Source organism: Manacus vitellinus, unplaced genomic scaffold (genome assembly GCF_001715985.3).
Source record: "Manacus vitellinus isolate BGI_N305 unplaced genomic scaffold, ASM171598v3 scaffold_14_pilon, whole genome shotgun sequence".
Taxonomy (NCBI): domain Eukaryota; kingdom Metazoa; phylum Chordata; class Aves; order Passeriformes; family Pipridae; genus Manacus; species Manacus vitellinus.
The window spans coordinates 13,674,630-13,695,398 of NW_021939063.1; the positions used below are offsets into that span (position 1 = coordinate 13,674,630).

The following is a 20,769-nucleotide window of genomic DNA, read 5'->3' on the forward strand; positions in this document are numbered from 1 at the left end:
ACAAACTTTAAATATGAATTGACATTCACACCCCTGAACAAACCTGAGCTGAATATTACATACGTGGGTGTCCACAGGCAGAGAGAGTACCTGATTCTAAGCTCGCAATGAACAACAGAGGAGAGACAGTAATTGGAACAAAGCAAATCGTATCACAGGTCTCTAAAACGTTGGAATTAGCTTTTTTGCAGAGACATGGGTTAACAGGACAACAATAGAGAGGTCAGAGAAGTTACCCAGGCTGGAAAATGCAGTTCTACTATAGCATGTTAGGAAAAATGGGTTTTTAGCAGAGTTTTGCAGCCCTACTTAAGTAACTGCGGTTTGTATTGAGAGACATCTCAGATTATGTTTTTAAAATACTGTATGATTTCTAAGCTAGGTCCTAAATATAACTTAAAGATTAAAAAGCCAGTTGGTATACTCTGGTTTAGGAAGGCTCACAAATATCATATGACATTGTGAAAGTAAATTTTGAATTGCCTGAATTGGTAACTACTCTTTTCCACAGCTTTAGGTCTAGTCTAATCTACAATATGACCGTAGCCAAGAGCTACACAACAGAAACTGAAATATAAAAAGCAGAATTCACATTAAAGTGGAATAAATCTTAGAACTAAACTGCTCACTGAATGTGCCCACAGTGTATTTTGCAAAGGGGCTGTTCATTTATCGCTGTAAATATAAACTTTAGCAATGACTGAGAAGGCCACATCTGAAAGAATTAAGTACAGTATATGCTATCTTCTCTGTATCCAGTTAAAATTCGATATTATTTTATGTAATATACGAGTGCTCCTTGCATGGCTCTCAAATCTAAAGATTCATGTTGTTTTTCTAAGTTAAAGGTTTTTAAATATCCATTAAGCCCTCTTAAATCCTCTATAAAGAGAAGTGCTACACGTGCAGATGTCTTTGCCACGTTTGCATTGTTTTTATTAGAGTATAATATAATATGAATACATTATAAAATAAAATTAATGTGCTAGTATTAGCTATCCTTCACAAGTGTACCTGGTTTTAAAAATTCATTGCATTGTTTCTCAGTTCTAATAATTTTTCCTATTCCAAGCCATTTTTTATAAATATAATATATATTACTGATTAGTTCTATATATTTTGGCATTCTTAAATCCCCTATCATTACAAAGCATCCTTTCATTGCATCAGATACTATCTATCATTTGGTTAATAATTATTAATGCTTCTATAAAAACTAAAATTCAGTTAAATTTTAAGTATTCACATTTTATAGGAGTACTGAGTTTAACTATGAACAGCGTATGGGTGGAGATCACCACCTTTCCATGCAGAGGTTGCATTTATAAACTTCTCAAGCAAATCAGCTCTAGTGTCATTTGGAAGGCATAAGTAGGGAAGTGGGGAGTTAGGAGAGGTCTCATCCTACTTGTTAGAAAAAAACCTACAGCAAAAACTTCAGACAACATTAACAGACTGAATTTCTACGAAGCCGACCTGCAGATCTCCAAGCTTTTACAGTATTTACATGACCAGTGCTATGAAGCCTCTCAAAAAAAAAGTTGCACATATCTGCATGAAAAGACCACTTTTTCCTCATCCTTCTCTTTCTTCTATAAAGTCCCCCTCTCATTCAATATATTTCCTGCCACTAAAAATATCCTTCTACACACGTTACTGTAGTCAGAATTTTTTTACATTACATATACTTTTTCTCCTGATCCACAGTGATTCTTTCACTCTCTAAGATTTTTGTGATGATTAAAATGCCAAGCAAATCGAGAGAGAGAAACTGAGTACAGATTTACACAGTTTTTGTCAACTAAACAAACAAACTCCATGGTTTTGATTTTTGGGGGAACACCCTCATACATAGAAACTGAGATAAAATGAAAGACTATTCTGAGGATAGGGTGGCATTCTATGTATAAGCAACTAAAATACTCCTGAATTCAACAAGCATAATAACCAAGTTCTGAAACAAAACAAAACAAAAAAAGGAATACTGAAAATCTTTGTCTATTTAAAAACAAAAAAGCAAGAAAGCAAAAATACCTCATCCTTGAAAACTGCCCAAAAGATTGTTAAACTAATGACTGGCAGGCAAAGACCTGCCTGGTAGCTTAGATATGTCATGCTCTATTATTTTATATACCTTTTTTCTTAAATGAAAATAGTAATTTACAGTGTTTCCTGAACTGGTCATTCAAAATATACATTATCAAAGGGTAGAGTTAAATTGCCCATACAGTGACTTTAAATTGCACCTGCATGACAAACATTATAATCACTATTGCCTTTGAAGTGAAGAGAAAGTTACTCAGCCTGCAAGTGGAGATGTGTGGGTAACGCACAATATAAAATTTTAAGCTAAGTATAAAGACCTTTAATAAACAATTCTAGCAGTTTAAATTGTATAATTTGATACTTTTTACAAGGAAAGAACAGGGAAAAAAGTATTTTTAGGTCTTCTAGAGCTTTGGGGTTTTGGCTAGGATAAGTTTCTACAAATACTGCTGTTGCCTCAAATTTAAAGACTTTTTAACAGTCATAAGTGTTCTGCAAGTCTGGAAGATCGGATTTTCAAAAAAGAAGTGCAAGACAATTCTATATATTTAGCTTGTGATTCTTGAGACTTCACTGATTAACCACTGAGGTACGCAAAATATCGAGTTTCCCTTGAAGATATTCCTTGACTTTCATGCACATCTAAACAATCTCTCTGAAATTAAGGTCTGGTCAATGTTGTAAAGATCACCCAGGAGCAGTTTGTCTACAGCACACCTGTGACTCGACATGGGCACAGGTCAAAACCATTCATGTGCATGTTATCACACAGGTACTTGGCACAGCTGCTGAAAAAAGCAAGAATGCAGAAACACGCAGGCTAAACAAAGCCTGGTGAAATACAGAGAACCCTTTCTTCACAGTCATGAAAGATGGACACAGTAAAAGGAACACAGCCCAAAATGTCTTTTAGAAGACCAACTACAATTTACTGCCCTAACAACTCCAGGACATAGAAAGGGACATTCTGATGCACACAGATAGAGCTCTGAATGTGAAGAAATTGGCCCTTGATGCTTTGGTTGTTTTATGTGGCAAGATGATTTGTTTAGAAGTAAACTAACTGCATCTGAAAAGGCAAATGATAATTTATTTCATGGTAAATTGAACTGGGTATTTATTTACACATTTTAAACATGATCAAGTACAGCAGTTTGGCAAGCTTCTACTGAGAGAGCGATGTAGAAATATTTTAGCAAATGGTGGTATGTCTCAAGATTAAGTGGTTTTTAAAAACAATTACCACTTTAATGTCTGCAGATTGCACTATTCCTGACACTAATATACTCATGCCCTGAACAATCTGAATCTAATTTGTGTTGTTATTTATCTGTTACTGCCAAATCTGCTCATTTAGTGGACAAGTCTGAAATTTGCCATTATAAATACCCGTAAAGGGTTGAGTGTCACCCTGACCTACAGTTCCATTCCCGTTTACCTCTTTTATTGACAATAAACAGCATTCAATGTCCAGTCTGTAACAAAGTAAGAGAAGTAATTTGGTTTATTGACGATTTTCCTTGTTAAATAAATGTCTGCTTACTAACACCCCAATGGGCCAAAGACATAATATATGGGACACTGCTTATTCAAATAAGTAGTTCCCTATCCATTTTAACAGGCAATTTACCTGTGATAGCCAACAAAGTAAACACATTCATCTTGCATAATTAAAACACACATAAATCTTTCCCAGGGTTAGGATGATTGTAGCCACATACTTCCCTGCTTCCCTTGTGAGAATATGTCTTTCTCATATTTACTTTTCTCTTTATTTTGTGTCCCAAGATTGTGCACAAAGAACCAACTGGAAACAAAGCAGTTTCTTGGGGGTTTCTGTATTGACCTTGTGGACCCCTGAGTGCTGCAATTAAAAGAGAAGGGGGCTTTGCTCCCTGGGTCATTGGAAGTAAGGCCAGATTTTTGATCTTCATCCAAGTCCAATATGTCATCACACATGAACAGGAGAGGTTAAAAGGGCAAATTTTTAAGCATTTGACTGTGCAACTGCTGCATGATCTGTATACCCACAGTTTTTACAGTGAATACACATATGTGGCAATTATGCACTCAACTGGTTCCTTGCACCTTCGAAATTTTAACATATATACTTAGAGTATAAGTAGTCAGATAAGTAAGTTACTGATCTACAGAAGATCTACAGGTAGCCAGAGTTATAGCTGAAATTAATAGTATTTTCCTAAATTAAGTTTAATGAAAAAATTTGAATTTTCAGACATGAATAAGATTTGCAAATAGACAAAAACTTTTTTGTTTGTTCTACAAATGAGAGGATATAGTGAAAGATCATCTAAATTTTTCCAGTCAAATATCATAACAACCATCATCCCTTCTAATTTATAACAACAACTCTGACTTTCTAAGATGGTTTCCTTAGACAATTTTAGTGCAATTACAATTTGCAATGATGAGGTCACCAGAAGGCAAAAACTGGTAGTATAACCAGTGAGCATTGCTGAAGAACTTTCGTTGACGCACTTACATTTAAAATTGGCTGTCATGTTGGGGTAATACCTCATAAAACTACAAGCAGCCCTGAGATGCTTGTTTAGCCTAAGACTTCAAACTTCACGTCTAATCCAAACCACATCTCTGAGCAGCACAACACCTTTAAAGTCCATACTAAGTGCATTAGTGTAACTCTGACTCCACAGAGTGTCAGCTGACATTGATAAAGAAAAAGATACTTCTCTTTACAAATTCACTATTTCTAAAATTGAAGCTGTGATATGACATTCAATAGTCTACCCTGTGAGTTTGCAGGAATAATGGGGTTTAGTTTTTTAATATTTTTTTTTGTTATAAAGTGGAATAGCTTACTGGAAAATATGAAAGCATTTCAGATTTTTTTTAAAAAAACCAGTTTTTCTCTCTTGTTGACAGTGCTTAGAAAATGTGGGTTGACTTGTTTTTCGTTGCTGTTTAAATAACAGATTAATTTAATAATCATTGGGATATTGAATAACAACAAATTATGGGGTGGGGCAGCCAAACCCTGACCCTAATGACATTCTTATGTTAATTCTTATTTTCTTTCAGGCTCCTGCTTTCTTAATAAAACCTATATTTTTGAAAATCATTTTTAAACATTGCAATTTATCCCAAAGTAGCATTTATTTTTTGCTAGTAAGAGATAAATTTCCATACAGAGAGTGCATTTTATATGTCTGTATATAATTAGTGCCTGACTCAGTGTACAGGTGCCCTTCCACTGACTACGTTTCCCAGAGGTGACTGAAAAGGTGAGACACTTATTAACAAAGTAATTAGCATGTAGCCCTTTCTACTGTATCATTTATTTGAGGACCCTTTGATTTAAATCCAAGCACCCATGATTAAATTTATGATTGGAAGCGTTTATAAGAGAGTTTTCATTACTATAGTTGGTAACTGTTTACTTTGGCAACTGAAGTGCAGAGTATTTCTATAAGATCAGTAACAGCTCACCCAGGACTGAATAAAACTGAGCCTTGGACTCTCACTACGTGACCTTGTTAGCAAAACCACAGTATTTGTGCACCAAAATGCCTTATCTAAGTGACAGGATATGGTTTCAAGTAATATCAGTCATCATTTTTACTTCTGCTAAAAGACTGCTTCTAGTCTCCTTTTTCAGACAAGGGTTCTGTGCTAGTGCCTGACGTTGTAGGAACAAAAGCCAGTGACTTGAGTAACTTTTGACACAACTTCCTTGAAGCAGAGCACTTGCACAGCTTTTGTTTGCAAACCTGTTCACAATACACTGACTTTCCTAGTGCCTTTCAAATAGGTTTTCAGTATTCCAAGGGGTGTATAATTAGCTAAATATTTACAAGTATCTTTTTTTCTATTTGTAATAAATATTTGCAATTACGTATCACAGATTAATCAATAATGTGATTCAAGGAGGACACAGAAAATAATCCCACTGACTCAAAGGGATCTGAATCAGAGCCTGGTATGCAACAGATGCTGCACAGATTAACCACTGGACATGGTGTCAGTGCCAGACTTGTTGTATATACGACTGAACCTAAATTCTGACTGATTGAGCCCATCCTTCTTAAATTACAAATATTAAGCAATACACTTGCTTGTAAAAATATTTATTGGTGCTAAAGCCATGAAACAGAAAACTGGGTCAGAAGATGTAGGTCTACAAAGGACTTTGGGTCAAATTCCTGAGCTGTTCTGCGGGAAAATGTCCTGGGTTATAACAAAAATATTTGGAATCCAATGTAGTCTGCAATCTTGGATGCAATTTGTAGATTGTTAATGACAGTGGGTAAATGGTATAACGAACAATTTTCCCATGAGAATCTAATAGTTCTTCTGGATTATTTCTTTAGGTTTTGCCATTGCTTGTGGAGAGAAGTAATGGGTGCCTTGAGATCAGTTTGTAACTTACAGGGTTTTCTTTTATTTTTTTTTCCACTGTGGAACACAAAATGTTTTTCTATGAAAAAGATCTTAGTGCATTATTTTTGAAATACTATAATTTTCACTAAACTCAGTTTCCAACTTGGTGCTTTCCAAGTATTGCAGAATTGTATTATTTTTGAAACTTGTTCTTTGACCTGAAGTTACCGAAGAACACAGACTAGAATCTGCACTCCTTTGAGAAAACCTAGTCCTGTTAAATTAATCTTCTTTCCATGAAATCATGTCTGTTTGCAATATTTAAACGGAATCATAGAATGGTTTGGATCTGAAGGGACTTTAAAGACCATCCAATTCCAACCCCCCTGCCATGGGCAGGGACACCTTCCACTAGACCAGATTGCTCAAAACCCCATCCAACCTGGCCTTGAACACCTCAAGGGATGCATGATAATTTGTTGCACAACTTCTCAGTAATCTTGTGTTAAATTATCACAAATCAAGGCAGCTTAAATTCTACAATGCTGGCACAAAGCACTCATAGCAGTGTAACCTACATTGTATTTGATATGTCAAGTGGAAAAAGCATGGCTTGATTTTGTTGAGTTTGTACTTTTCAGTCAGTGGGACCTATTGTTATGCTTAAAGGGCTCCTGAGCATCAATTTACAAAGCACTCTCATACTTCTGTCCCACAAAGCCATATAAAACCAATTATTCATACTAGACATTAACAATGTTCTTATACTTAAAAGTTGGTCAGTAGCAAATCAAAAGTCAATATTAGCACTCAAAATTTATCTCCACTGTACTTACTCCTATTTCCTGTTTTAAAATATTGAAAATATCAAGGAGAAAAAATAGGACTAAGTCCAGAAGCACACCTACTGACTTCAAAGTGACAAAGTTTTCACCTTTATTTGCTAATTGCATATTGATTTAGCCTGGAGAGAGAGAGTGTTATAAGAACTTTTGTTCAACTTATAAATTCTTCCTGACATTTATATTGATAGACACATTATTGCTGTAAATACTCATCTCCTTTATGATGACAACTCACTCAGCATAAAGGAAATCCAATTAAGTGACTTCTCAAGGTGCAGATATTTGCATAAACGATACCTATGCAATACTTCCATTACAATTTACCAGAACTACAGTCAAAATGTCACTGCACATAGCCACCAAATGCAGAGAAAAGACATTTCAATTGTGAAGAAGGAAAGCTACACTGAAGTCTTTCTCTTCTTTTAACCCTATGAGGGACGATTTTACAGTAGCACTGGCAGAACTGACAAGATTGCAGCACTGACATGTGAGATTTGTTACTATTAACTCAGCTTCCCAGCACTGAACACTTGGAAAATGGATTTAATCCTCTCCCACTCTTTCAGCCCAATAATTCTAAGAAGGAAACTCTGTTTGGCATTCTAGTAAAACAAACAGGTCTCACTGTACCACAAGGGAACTCCTAACCTATCCAGCAGGGTTTCACTCCTGTTGAGGAGCCTGAACAGCACTTACCTTTTTGCATCTAAATCTTACAGACAATGTCCTTAGAATGCTGCCTGCAAATAGGAAAAGTCTTAAAGCATTCACTATTTGAAATTAACATAACCCTGCACTGGTTTTACATTTTTTTTTGGCAGAAAATAATAGGCAGCACTTCAATTTAAGAGCATCAAATTTTTAAATGACCCCTGTAATAAGAGAAATGACACCCTGACAGAGGTCATTACATAATGCAAAACATAACAGACTTGCACATTCTTCAGCACAGCCTTGAATAATTCAGTTTTATTGCTTTGTCACAAACAGTTGTATAAAAAAAAAATATATTGAAAGGGCTTACTTGAAACAGTCATCGCAAGCAATATTCCCCGTGGTCTCCTTTATAGTGCGTTCAGAAACAAAAGCTGGATATTCAGTGTCACAGGGCTCTAGGGTTTGTTTCAACCTCTGCGCTATAGGCACAGGAAAAAAACATCTCGATGTTAACATGGGAAGAACAGCACACAAAATTGGGAACAACGTGAGATGCTGTATTGCGGAGCTCACAGAGAACGGAAATGTTACTCAGCTTCTGCCACCCTGTGAGATTTCCTAGGCAGTGCATAACACTGTTTTTTCAATTAAATTAAAAAAAAAAAAGAAAAAAGTAGTTTATCCACGGAATGTAATTTTGCAAGACATTACTATTAAAGTAGTTATTAATGGTTTAGCCATTGCCAACCCACTTTACATATGCACAAGTTTTCATTCTTTCCGTGCAGATTCAAGCTGGATTTACTGTCATTTTTGTCTCAGTGGTGTTGTGCATCACTAACTTTCATTCATAGGAGTTTACATTTATTTGATGAAAATTTTGGTATATTTTACTGAAGTCAAAACAAACTGGTTTTGGATTACAGTTTGGGAATCTTTGCAGGGTTTCATCAGCTACAATAACTCTGTGGGTGGGGGAGGTAGAAGAGTTAATTTACCCAATCCCAATGTTATCTGTTTCCCAAAATACTAATAATGAAGACCCTTTAGTCTGAAGTCCTTACAGGAAAAAGAAAGAGTCACTATTTACATCTTAAAGACTGGGAAACTGAGGTACCAGAAAGCAGTAAGACTGGTTCAAGGTCAAACTACAGCAGCAAAGGACAGCAGCAAAGCTGGGAACTGAAGGCAGCTCTTCTGACTCTCACGCTGAAGTATTTGTCAGACAGTGCCTCTCCCTCATTCCCTTTCTTTTTCCTCCCCACACCTTCATTGTTCCTTAACACAGAGATATACTTGCACATCAGCACAAATGTTAAACCTATCTTAAACTAATTGCTAAGTGAGAAAACAAGATGAGGTATGACAAAAATAGATTACACTAAACAGGCTCTTGGGCTGGACAGATCTTCCATTGGAGATAATCTGTTTGAGAGCGAGTGGTGCATCCACTGTGCAGTGCAAGGGAACCACCACAACTGCATTTGCAATCACACAGCAGGACCTGCATTTCTGAACTGTTCACAGTTTTTGTATAGAATAAAAAAAGGAGTACCTCAAAGGAGGTACTAAAGTTGGTCAGAAAAATTTCGTTATTTCTGAAGTTTTCACTATGATTGTGACATATTTAAGTATGTCACATATTAGGTATTTTTTTAAAAATTGTCTGACTAGCTCTACTGTACCTTCTCCCTTTCTCTTCTGTTTCCCTTATCTGTTGTAAAGAACGAATGGAATTTATCACCTGTGGTTTGGGTCTACCCTCATTTTTATCAACATATGGCTTGTGTAACAAAAAGACTGCCGAAGATTCGTGGGTCTCAGATTTCCAGCACCTCTCTGGAGTCCAGAAGATGATGGGATTGTTCAAGGTTTAGGGTTTCTTCTCTCTCATTTACAAATGTGATTGAGATTACAAGATCTTGTGCAGAAGTACTTTTCAGAGTAGGGTTTATTAAATGGGCAGGTGTGTGTGGACCCTCTAGGATTTTCATAATATGTGATATACCATTAATGTCACAAACTGAATGGGAAGCAATTTCCATATTAGAGGAACTGATCTTTTTCCTGAGCTTCGTTAAGTAAAAAAAAAATAAATAAAAAAAGGTGCAAATTTTTAAATTTTAATTTCATTAAGTGCAGTCATAAATATTAAAACTCTTAGTGGTAACATAACATCTACAGAAGAATTTGGTACTCTTCTGTATATATATATAATCTATAATTCCTAAGCATGTGCTTTTTTCTCCTGCTTTCTTGTGATATATCTCTTGCTTTTGCTTTACTAAAACATGCTGGTTTCCAAAGAGCTATCTGTTGCTATCTAACCAAACAGGAGCTGGGCAATACCATATGGGCATACCATAAAAGTTATGACATCCCAATGATGAGAGGAGATTTTCAATACTCTTTCTCATCAAAGAAATGGAGCAAGTGACTTATGTAATTAAAACTTCACTGTCAACTAAAACGTGAAATTCCTCAATCATGCTTGTCCATCAAAGTGCTGTAATGATAGTTTTGTTTTTAAGAAAAGCAAGTTTGCAAGTTATCAATGCCTCATCTGTAGTTAGTGCACTCTTTAAATACAAATCAGACATTCATTCTCATGAGATGAAAAGGGATTGCTTTTGAAAGATATTTTCCCTAACATACAATGCAAGTGCCATTGAATGTTTCATGTCAGGATATACTGAGGCATATTTGTACAGTACATGGGAAAAAAAACATCCAAAAAAGTTGTTTCCTACAGTGGATGCTTTGTGCTGTTCTGCAAACATCAAGGACTAGGGTTGGTGAACCTGCCATTCCTCTTCAGATGCAAACAGCAACTGGTTTGCATTTTCTGGGTCTAGCACAGCAAGCCCGACTGTTCCTCACAGCCATCAGGGTCAGAGACTTTTTTCTTCATCATTAGGGAAATCACTGGAAAGTTAGTCTTGGTTTTTAGGAGACCTGTGTAGGCACTGCTGGTCAGGAAGCAGTCCCCAAAGCAAACAGTGCCTGGCAGGCTCCCATGAAGCTCTACCCGTGTGTGGGCACCCAATCTGCATCAGACTCATTGCTGCTGTCTCAGAAGCATCAGCTCCAGCACTACAGAGCACTGTGCAGTTCACACCCGTGTGGGAAAGGCTGGAATAAGTTCATGCACCTAGATTTTCAGAAGGCTCTTACCAAACCCTCACCTCCAGCAGACACCCTTCTCAGCCTCCCCATCCCTTACCCAGCATTTACCACACATTAGGCAGTAGCCTGACATGCTTTGCCAATAATTTCGGGTTGCTCCAGGATAGAAATTTTATACTAGGAGCATCTTATTATTCCAGGGAATACTGGATTATTCCAGGGCATCAGTATGTTCAATTTTCCTGATATCTAAACTTCAGACAGGATATGATTTTTCCTGGATACCAGGCAATGTAAATATCAACTGAAGCCTAAAGTAGCAATTTTATCCTCTGCTTTGCTAAGGAATGTGCAAATATCAGGCTGAAAAATTCAGTTTAAATCATTATACCAGCACAACATGCCTATGAAATCATCAGTTGAAGAGCAGTGCTCCTATAAATTAGCCCTTTACTTCTGAGCAACTTCTGAAAATGCCGTAAAAAGTCTGCTAAAATCTAACAGATTACTTACACTGAAAATTTCCCATTTTTATGGGAACTATTAAAATTCCATCATTTCAAATGAAGTTTCCACATTTTAAAAATTATTTTGAGTAAACTGAATTTTAATTCACTTAAATGTATATTTTGAATGGAGTCATAAAACAAAATCACAAAGATTGTTTTGGAATGAAGGGAAGTGTTTTTAAAAATGTATTTAATCATTATTTACTATTTTAACTTTTTCATTACAGCAGTGCACTGTATTCATAGAACACACACAAGCACTTTGTGTTTATTCATAGAAGAGTTTAATTCCCCTGTGTTTTAGGAAACATTCACAAAAAAGAGAATGCTGACATGGGAGACAAACTATTATTATCAGATATTTATTATTTAATCTAAAACAGTTTATGCACATCCAAATTTCAAAAATCCAATTTAACCTAGACATTTCTGACATTACGTCTGGAAAAAAAATTACACTTACCTTTTGCTGTTAGATCGGAGTGCCACCAACTGCATAGATTGAATTCCACAAGGAACCTAGAGAAATTATTGGAGTTTTCATTATCCCACAGCATGTTTTCAAAACACTAAACTGGCAGTAGCTTGATAACATTAATTCTATTTTAAATAAAAGCTAAAACAGAACTGGAATTCATGTTACTATAACTCTGGGATTAGCAACTACTGCTATTCTCATATTTTCACTGGGTTGCATTTTACCTCTGAGAAATTATTCTGAAAATAATCCTATCAATAAATCATATATTTAGCTATTATTAATTTAAATATTTGTCTTATTTCAAGTGCCAATTAAAATTCTCAATGCATGGTAGCATTGTTGAACATTATGTCTTTATTATGCAGGTATTTTGACTCTAGTAAAATGCCACAGGACTAGAACTGTCCAGGCTACAATACAGGCATACATATAAAATACTTTCTTTTATTAATTTTCCAAATAATAAGCTATTTTTTTCTAAGAGCAGAAAAGACTGATTAACCACTATCTAATCAATTCTAACTAAATTGTAAAGAATGCATTTTCCCACTTAAATATACTATGATTTACTTGGAAGAATGGATTGAGAAGTGCCAGTCTATCACTTATTTTAAGTGTAAAGAATGTGAAACCAACATCCAGTTCATCAAATGCCCGTGAATCTACAAGACTTATAAGCACAGAAAGTTTCTTGGAATTTTTGAAGCTGTTACATGAAGCACCAGTCTCATTTTAACACAATTCTTTCCCTTCTATTTGCTTTGAAAGCTGTATTTAAGATCAATCTCTGCCCTCTAGCAGTAGCCACTCAGCTAAATCTCTTTTACTCTTATTCTGAACTTCGATGAAAGCTTATACAATTTACAATCAAACAAAATGACTACAAGGAAAAAACAGTTCTATTTCAATGAAGATAAAATTCACTGAGATCTGCAGCTCTGCTTTCTGATAAGAACAATAATAAATCATGTCGGTTAATAACATGACACATTTTAAGGTTTCCTCTTCTCCATGTAATATTGCTCTGTTATTTCTTAGGTACCCTCTCTTAAAGGTAATGATCATTATGAATTAACTGGGAATGTTACAAGAATCAGCAGAGATTAAACAATTCAGCAACATCCAGAGCACACCTTATCTGGCAGGTACTGTAAAAGGTCCATCTTATAGAATTTTATGAAGTGACAAACAACACAGTGAGTCAGTGCAACCAAGTTTCTCTACTGACAACAGCCCACCCAAGCAGCATCACAAACAGCCAGTCATTTATCTAAAATTTAATGTAACCACAAAAATAAATTTGGGCTGTATATTGTGATCTGTTAAACAAAGATATACAGATACAAGTGAAGACCACGTAATAAAAGTGATGCTGTGCATTTATATAGCCAAAATTGTCTCAGATTTTAAGAATTCAAAATTGGAAAAAAAGCCTCTGACAAATATTACTATATTTCAAGTCGTAAAATAAGAGCAGCATAATGTACGTAAAATGCAAAAGGTACAAGTGATAATTAAATATTCAAAAGTGCAAATATTCAGTAATTCATGCAAATATTCAGTTCTGATAAAATCTACTTACAAGACAAGTTCAGTCATAATCCATTTTACTGCAGCAAAGAAGGCATTATAAGGCTGAAGAGAAGCAACTCATTTAATAAAAAGGCAAAACATGCAGCATTTATATCTTAACTGAATTCTTCATATGAAAACAATATTATGGATATTCAAATGCATGGGGAACATGAGAAACAACCCTTTTTCTTATGAAGAAGAAAGATTATTATATTAATTATTAAAATGTATAGTAATGAAATTTCCTTTTTCTCACAGTTGATCTTATACACAGATTATCAGAGGGGGAAAGGAAGGTTTTGCAAATGATTCTTAAATCTTTAACCTCTAGGGGTTCCTATTTCCCTGGCTATTGCTGAAGGAACAGCTCGGGCAGATGATATGAGCTTCTCTTGGGCTGCAATTCAGAGGTTTTCCTCTCTGTAGTGTAAATCTCTGTTCAATACCTCGGCCTAATTAGGCTGGGAATAGTTTCTGAAGTTTGACTTTACCTAAATGATTTTCTGTGTCATATGGAAGGTCCAACTGTAAACACTTTAAGTAGGTTTTTGCCTCCTTCCTCTGTTTTTCTGGATCATGAAAAATACAGCAAATCCCCTGAGAATCCTGTGTTTACAGTACTTCTAATACATTTGGAATGTTTCATTTTTTAAAAGAATATTAATGAGATTAATCTTTTGTGAAAGAGACTCAGGCAGAAGAGTCAGTTTCCAGAAATTTGGAAAGGAATCTCTCCTTGTCTCCCTCATTTGTGTTAGGGTGTCCTAGTTGCATAGAGTTCTGCAGACTCTTTTAGATATCAACAGAGTATATTGGCACATACAAGAAGTCATATTAACAGAACTACTCAGATGTCTAAAGTAATTCTTCAGCGTCCTGAGCCAGCACTCACTGAAGCAGTGCTGTTTTGGTGAGCAGCAATAGCCATTTAAAATTTTCGGGGGCCACAGAGAGGGTTTCTCTGCATGGCTGAGAACTCACAGAGCAACAAACTCGTGTCAGTCAGTGTCATAAAAGGCCCAGTAGAATTTAAAACAGCTGAGACAGGAAAGATTTTCAGCTGTTAAGCACTGTCTTATAGGAAAAGATAAAGAACTACAAGACTTTCCTAGAGAGGAAAAGAAAACACAGTTTTAGCCCTATGGGACATCTTATTTATTTTTATTCCAAATAAGAAAACCTGAAATTTCATGCCCAAGTAATTAACTTTGCTGTATACTTTGGCTTTCATAATGCCAAATGATTTAGTATAAAACAGTATATTCATTATTAATTAGGAACAATACATGTTTAGTTAGAGCCCACTTTTAAGAGATAAACACTTCAGTTCTACATGCTGAGTGCTCAAGCAAACTGAGCTGAAGCCCCAAGCCTTAGGATGGTAGGATTTTGCTAAGAGTTGTAATATGTTTTAAGATATTTCATGCAAATATGCTTCACAGCATCATGTCCTATTTCACTGATAATTTAGGTCTCATTCCACAGCGTAGTATTTGTTATTATGTCAAGATAGTCTTTTCTCAGATTCAGACTTTGGTGGATAAAAAACTGATAAAGTCCAAATTTGCAGGTATTTGGAAAAAAGAATCATATAAATTTGTAAATGAAAAATCCCCAAAAGCACACAGTTATTAAACCATAGCAAATATATATATATACATAGAGAGAGAGAGAGGTTGCCAGAATTTTATATTTATTCAACAGTTTAACTATATGTAGACTTGTTTTTTTTCTAGCTAGATCCCTGTGCATTTAAAAATACTATCAGATAGTTTTTCCAGACTAGTAAAATATACCAGTGTTTTGCTTCTGCTCTCTTTAGTTGAGAATTTTTTCATGCTATTACTGTCATCTATTTGTGAAAATAATTTTTAATATGCAAAACCTTCACTCTAACACCACCTGATCAGTTCTGATAGATTATTACAGCAATCAGTGAGACAGATGCATGATTATAAAATACCCTTGGGGTTATTAACTAGATATAAGATTTAGCAACAAGGAAGTATTGCCCTTGCAAGATCCAGCTTGATTCTAATCAGGCCTTGCAGAGGGTCAGGGTTTGTATCCAGATTGCAAGAGAAGGGTTTAAATGCATTGAAATTCTACTTTAATAACATTTTTAAATACTCAGGAAGAAAAAAAGTGCTAAAATCACTGACTTGCACGACTTGCCAATGAACCAATCCTTTCATATAAAAAAAAACCACCTCAATTTTTAATTTCAATTACTTGTTTACATACAGGAAAGGTATATGTGATTCCAGTCTCCCAGACAAAGCACAGTCTACTGCCAAATTTACAAATTCCTAAGGCAGATTCATATGGTGCAAAGAATCTCCTGCCAGAACCTCAGAAATGATGGCCCAGCATTAAAATGATTGTGTGAGTATTTGAACTTGAAAATGCTTAACACCTTGCATTTGTTTATAATGAACCATCCCTTGAATGCACTGGGACAAATCCAAGAGCTGTAAACATTCCACATCAAAATAATGGGCTTATAATGGCCATGAGATATTTGCAACAATTTTCTTTGATGGCTGCATGGAAAGGTGCTCAGAAAATGTGCTATACTTACGTCCAGCAAGCTATGGGCACTGTCGCTACTCTCTTTGTTTGTTCTACACATGGCCTGGTAGTCATAAAGTGTAATTCTACAGAGAAGAACAGAAAACTGCTTGACTAAAAGAAGAAAACTCAGTGGGATAAAAATGATGATATGGAACAGCCTGCTCACGAAGAGGACAGGAAAATAAAAATTGTAGCAGTAGTAGGGGAAAGAGGGAATGGGATCATTAAAATACAGGTTACACAAAGGAGCATAAAGATAAGAAATTCTGTGAAAACTTTGTAAGGGTTTTATCAGACTACAGAACAAAGTAAAAGCATAACTGGAAGAAACCAGGGAAGATACACATACAGTGTAACACACAATGGTATAAACAATGTGAGGGGGAGGAGGATAATACACATTCAACACAATGCTTAAACAATTGGTTCTGGACTAAGATCAGCACATTTAGCCCCAGAGAGTGAAAGAGCCTATGCATTTGAGGGGCTGCTCACAATAGACCACTTGGAACTAGAGTTTTATTTTTACTAGAGTAAAAGCAGAAAGACATTTCTACAGTTCCAGCATCCCAGTGCACAACTAATTTGTAACATGGCCTTGATTCTGAAGGAGGGAGAGGTAGAATTTCAGTGCATTCATGGAACAGATAATTGAGGCAGGATGGGTTTACCTTTGCTTCTTTTCATAAGGGCAAAATATTCCATGTCAAGTACCTGCTGTAATCAACATATGCTAGAAGCCTCCTCAGATGCATAGTAAACACAGGGAAATTTATTTATGCTTGCAATTTGACTCATCACTGAAACACTTCAGAGATCTAAATGTAAAATCCAGAACTCAGAGCTAGTATATGGAATTATTGTGATTATTTCACTAAATCTGTCTGTCCATAGAACAATCAATTAACTATATCCATCCACATAAAAAAGCACTTAGCATCTATTGCAGATGTAAAGAATCTTTAGCTAGTAATTTGCAACAAGTGTAAATATATAACATATCCATTTGACTTTTGCATCATCAGAGGGACAAAGGAGCACAACTGGACAGAGATGGTTAATAGATGTATGAGATGGGACTTCAATGTTTTGCAATGTGTGCCTTGTTTCTAAGTGAGGAGGAAAGGAGAGCACACAAATTCAGCTATGGAAAAGATGTCCCAGAAGCTGCCAAAACCAGGTCATGAAATGCATTCAGCATCATCATGAGGCATTCTGCACTGCATGCCATGAAACATTGCAACCTGTACCAATAAAATGCTGTATTCCATTGTGGTAGAAACCGTTGCTTGTTGCTTTTTTTTTTTTCTCTGATCTGATTTTGTGACAGTAACCATCACTTAAAGCTTCTTTATTTTCTCTATATTTTCTTTTTGGCTTACAAGCAAAATATCTAATACAGTGGGTCTTGCAGCTTCAACTAAACATTTAGTATGTGGTCATACTGCTTACATTATTCACTTTCTCTTATACTGAGAATAGAAATGCCTAGGAAGCCATTGTTTTGTGGACTGGCAGAGAGAGGCACATGGTAGACAAACGCATAACTAGAGACCTAAACATGGGTGTAAGTTGAACACTGACCATCTTTGGCAGAATCACGCCCACAGCCAGATCCGCGCACACAGATCTGCCAAGACAAACAGAGCAGTACACGGGGTAAGCTGTGCTGCCTGTGTGGCAATGCAGTAATACACCACTGGCCCTAGCTGTTTTTTTGCTTTCCTTAATTTTTTCCCCCTTTAACCGTGGTCAGAATCCAGCCCCTGTAAAGTAATGTCTACAGCTCAGTCTTTCCAGCCTTGGTCAGCTTGACTGTTTTGTTCCTCTAGATCCAAGGACTGTGTTGCATGTCCACTTGGACCAACCTAGTGATGGTGGCAAGTGATAAGTGCACAGCAAAGACAGTTCTACAGATGTTAATGTGCTCTCTGCAGAGTAGTCAAGAAATTCTGTATGGATGAAATGGTCCCGTTCTGCTTCATTGAATATCTAGTGTTACAAGTAGAAGGCATTGTTTTGTGTGTATTCATTATAAATGTAAATTTTTAATATATTAATTAAGTTTGGTGACTGTTTCATGTTTGAAAGTATAATCAATGTCTCAAATTTCAGTCTCATACACCAGAACTTCTTGGTTGGATTTCATTATTCTGCTAAGCAGTGTTAATCAAATACTGTTATAATGTGCCACGTGAAACATCTATTATAATTTGAACTTAATTTTAAATATTGATAAAAGCCTTTCCTCATCAGTATTTGTACTTGTATTACATTTCTTATGAATTATTACTGTCTAATAGATGTAATAGTTTCTTTAAATGCTCAAAGATAAAAAGATTTTAAAAGACTGAAATATGTACTCACACAAATAATCAGAAATATAATTAATATTGCACTCCAAAATGTTAGATTATATGTTTTGTAGATTTTCTTATTGTATTGTAGGGAGTATACAACAATCAAAGATTGTATTATGATTAACAGAAAGGAAAACAATACAAATATCTAATTAAAATCCCCTTCATTTAACAGGGAAAGAAATAGTAAACTTTAGAGTGATGAAGGGAAGAGCTGTAATAACCTCAAAATCATTGTGGAATACTAAAGAATTGTTACTTGGAAAGGCTTGAATATCACCTGTGATATTAGTGTTAGTTAGATGAGTTTAGTAGATATATTTGAAGGTGTTTCCAGTGTAAAGATTCTGGTTCAGGAATAAATGAGAGAACAGATAATGTGTCCAGGGTAAAAAAAAAAAATCAACAAAAAAAACCAAAACAAAGGAGCAAATTCTTAGAAAGGTACATGGCAGACAGATTTCTGAACAGAAGCCTGGAGTGAGTTTTGGTTTTAGAACAATCTATTCCCATCTTTCAAAGTAACTTTCAAAGTGGGTAGGTTCAACAGCTACCTCAAAGTTTCTAAAGATGATTCAAACAACTATAACACAGGATGTGCAGAATAAACCAGCGAAAGTCTTACTGCAAAATGATATTAAAAGACCTGATTGTTTTGTGCTAGAAACACATGGGAATTTTGTAACACAATTCAAAGATCAGTGGATGTATCCCATAACCGCGTTGCAGTCTGAACACTGCAACATATCGAACCAATTCTTGATTCTCTGTCCCTATGAATGGTATTAAAGCTCAGTATATTCCAAGTCATTCACAAATTCAAATCCAGTTGTTTTGGTTTTATTCTTATAAATGTAATAGGAAAGTAAACGCTTTCCAGCACTATTCCTTATAAAAGTTACTGCAGTATTTGTGGTCAAAGCAGTGGCTTAAGGCACTGTAGTGCTTCTGTGCTCAGGTGTCATTTCCAGAATGTTATTTTACTGCTGATGTCTTTCTGAGATTTTAGAAAATAGGCTTTTTTCTCACTCAGACAGACTTAACTCAGTGTTGCAGAAAAAAAAGCTTTCAGATCACCCTTTCTGAACTGATGTATTTCAGTTTTAAATAACTGTTTGCAGCTAACCACATCCTGTTCAACTCAGGATATGGTCCACCTAGATGCCCAAGTCCATGTCCTGTGTTACAGCATCTCACGGGGAGCTTTGCTCTTGCTTCACATGACACACCTGAGACTGTCTGACATCACCATCCTGTCAACTTCCACGTCTGAACTCCACAGAGCAACTGCTCTTAACATAAGTTGTAGGACAAACACGATGAACAATCATCTTTAACTGATGGAAAATAACTCACCAAAACCTAAATGTGCATCACTGTTTTATGTAACTTCAGGGGCCAAATACATTGTAGGGAAAACCCTTTTATTGTCGATTTCCTGATACAGTAAATTCCAGTCTCGTACTTTGCAATGTACTTGCAATTGAGTACAAATCTGGTTCAAGAAAATTAAACTTCCAAGACCTACCAGCAGCACAGGATATATTAACAGATGTACTCTATTGCTTTCAGCTAGATTTTCAGCACAACTATGGATTTACTAGCGTAAAATACCATTACTGACAATTGTAAGAGCTGAAAGACATTCAGTGCATAACATTTCAAATGTTTTGTTGAAGATTGGGTGGGTTTTATATACTGTGTAAGAATAATAAGTAAATGCTGAGTCCACAGAGAAAAAAGAAATGCTCCAAAGAACCGAGCAAAGGAAGCCAATAATCCAGAAGCCTTAATTATTGACACTATGCTTTACTCAGTAGTCCATGTAAAAACTAGTGGTGATTACAGCTCACTTGTGGTGGAAAGACTAAACTCAGACATGAGATGTGCAGCTGGCCTGGCATGCTCACAAGGAGGGGCAGTGTTGAATGGTATGAAGAGTAAACTAGTTTCTGCAGTCTAGAGAAGGTCCTGTGGGGAGGCAGCAGGACACTGTAAGGAATCCTGGACTGCTGCTGCTCTGGCTCTCCCACCTTCACTGACAGACAGATTATTAGCATCCAGAAGCTGTCAGGCTAATACCTTTCACCACCAAGAAAATCAGTGGAAAGAATAAAAATAAATGACTATTTTGACAAAACAAACTTGTCATCACATATCTTTGCTTTTATTGCTCAGCTATTCCCAGTGGCCAAGGTGCTCAAAGAATAACAAGCATAAAAACTAGAACTCAA

At 35.8% G+C, this 20,769-nt stretch overlaps 1 protein-coding gene across 6 annotated transcripts in view; it reads right to left on the minus strand.

The window, feature by feature from the left end:
* CACNA2D3 (calcium voltage-gated channel auxiliary subunit alpha2delta 3) overlaps positions 1-20,769 on the minus strand; it is a 403,064-nt gene that overhangs the window by 10,083 nt on the left and 372,212 nt on the right. For 4 of the 6 annotated variants that reach the window (XM_018068538.3, XM_018068539.3, XM_008921220.4 and 1 more), the window contains 4 exons: positions 16,183-16,258; positions 13,609-13,661; positions 12,009-12,064; positions 8,278-8,389 (listed from right to left, as the gene is read on the minus strand). In XM_018068538.3, coding sequence (XP_017924027.1) covers positions 8,278-8,389; positions 12,009-12,064; positions 13,609-13,661; positions 16,183-16,258 — 297 coding nt within the window. Of the gene's footprint in view, positions 1-8,277; positions 8,390-12,008; positions 12,065-13,608; positions 13,662-16,182; positions 16,259-17,759; positions 17,806-20,769 lie in introns of those variants that run through there. The other 2 variants (XR_001920141.3, XM_018068541.3) reach the window with 2 other exon arrangements.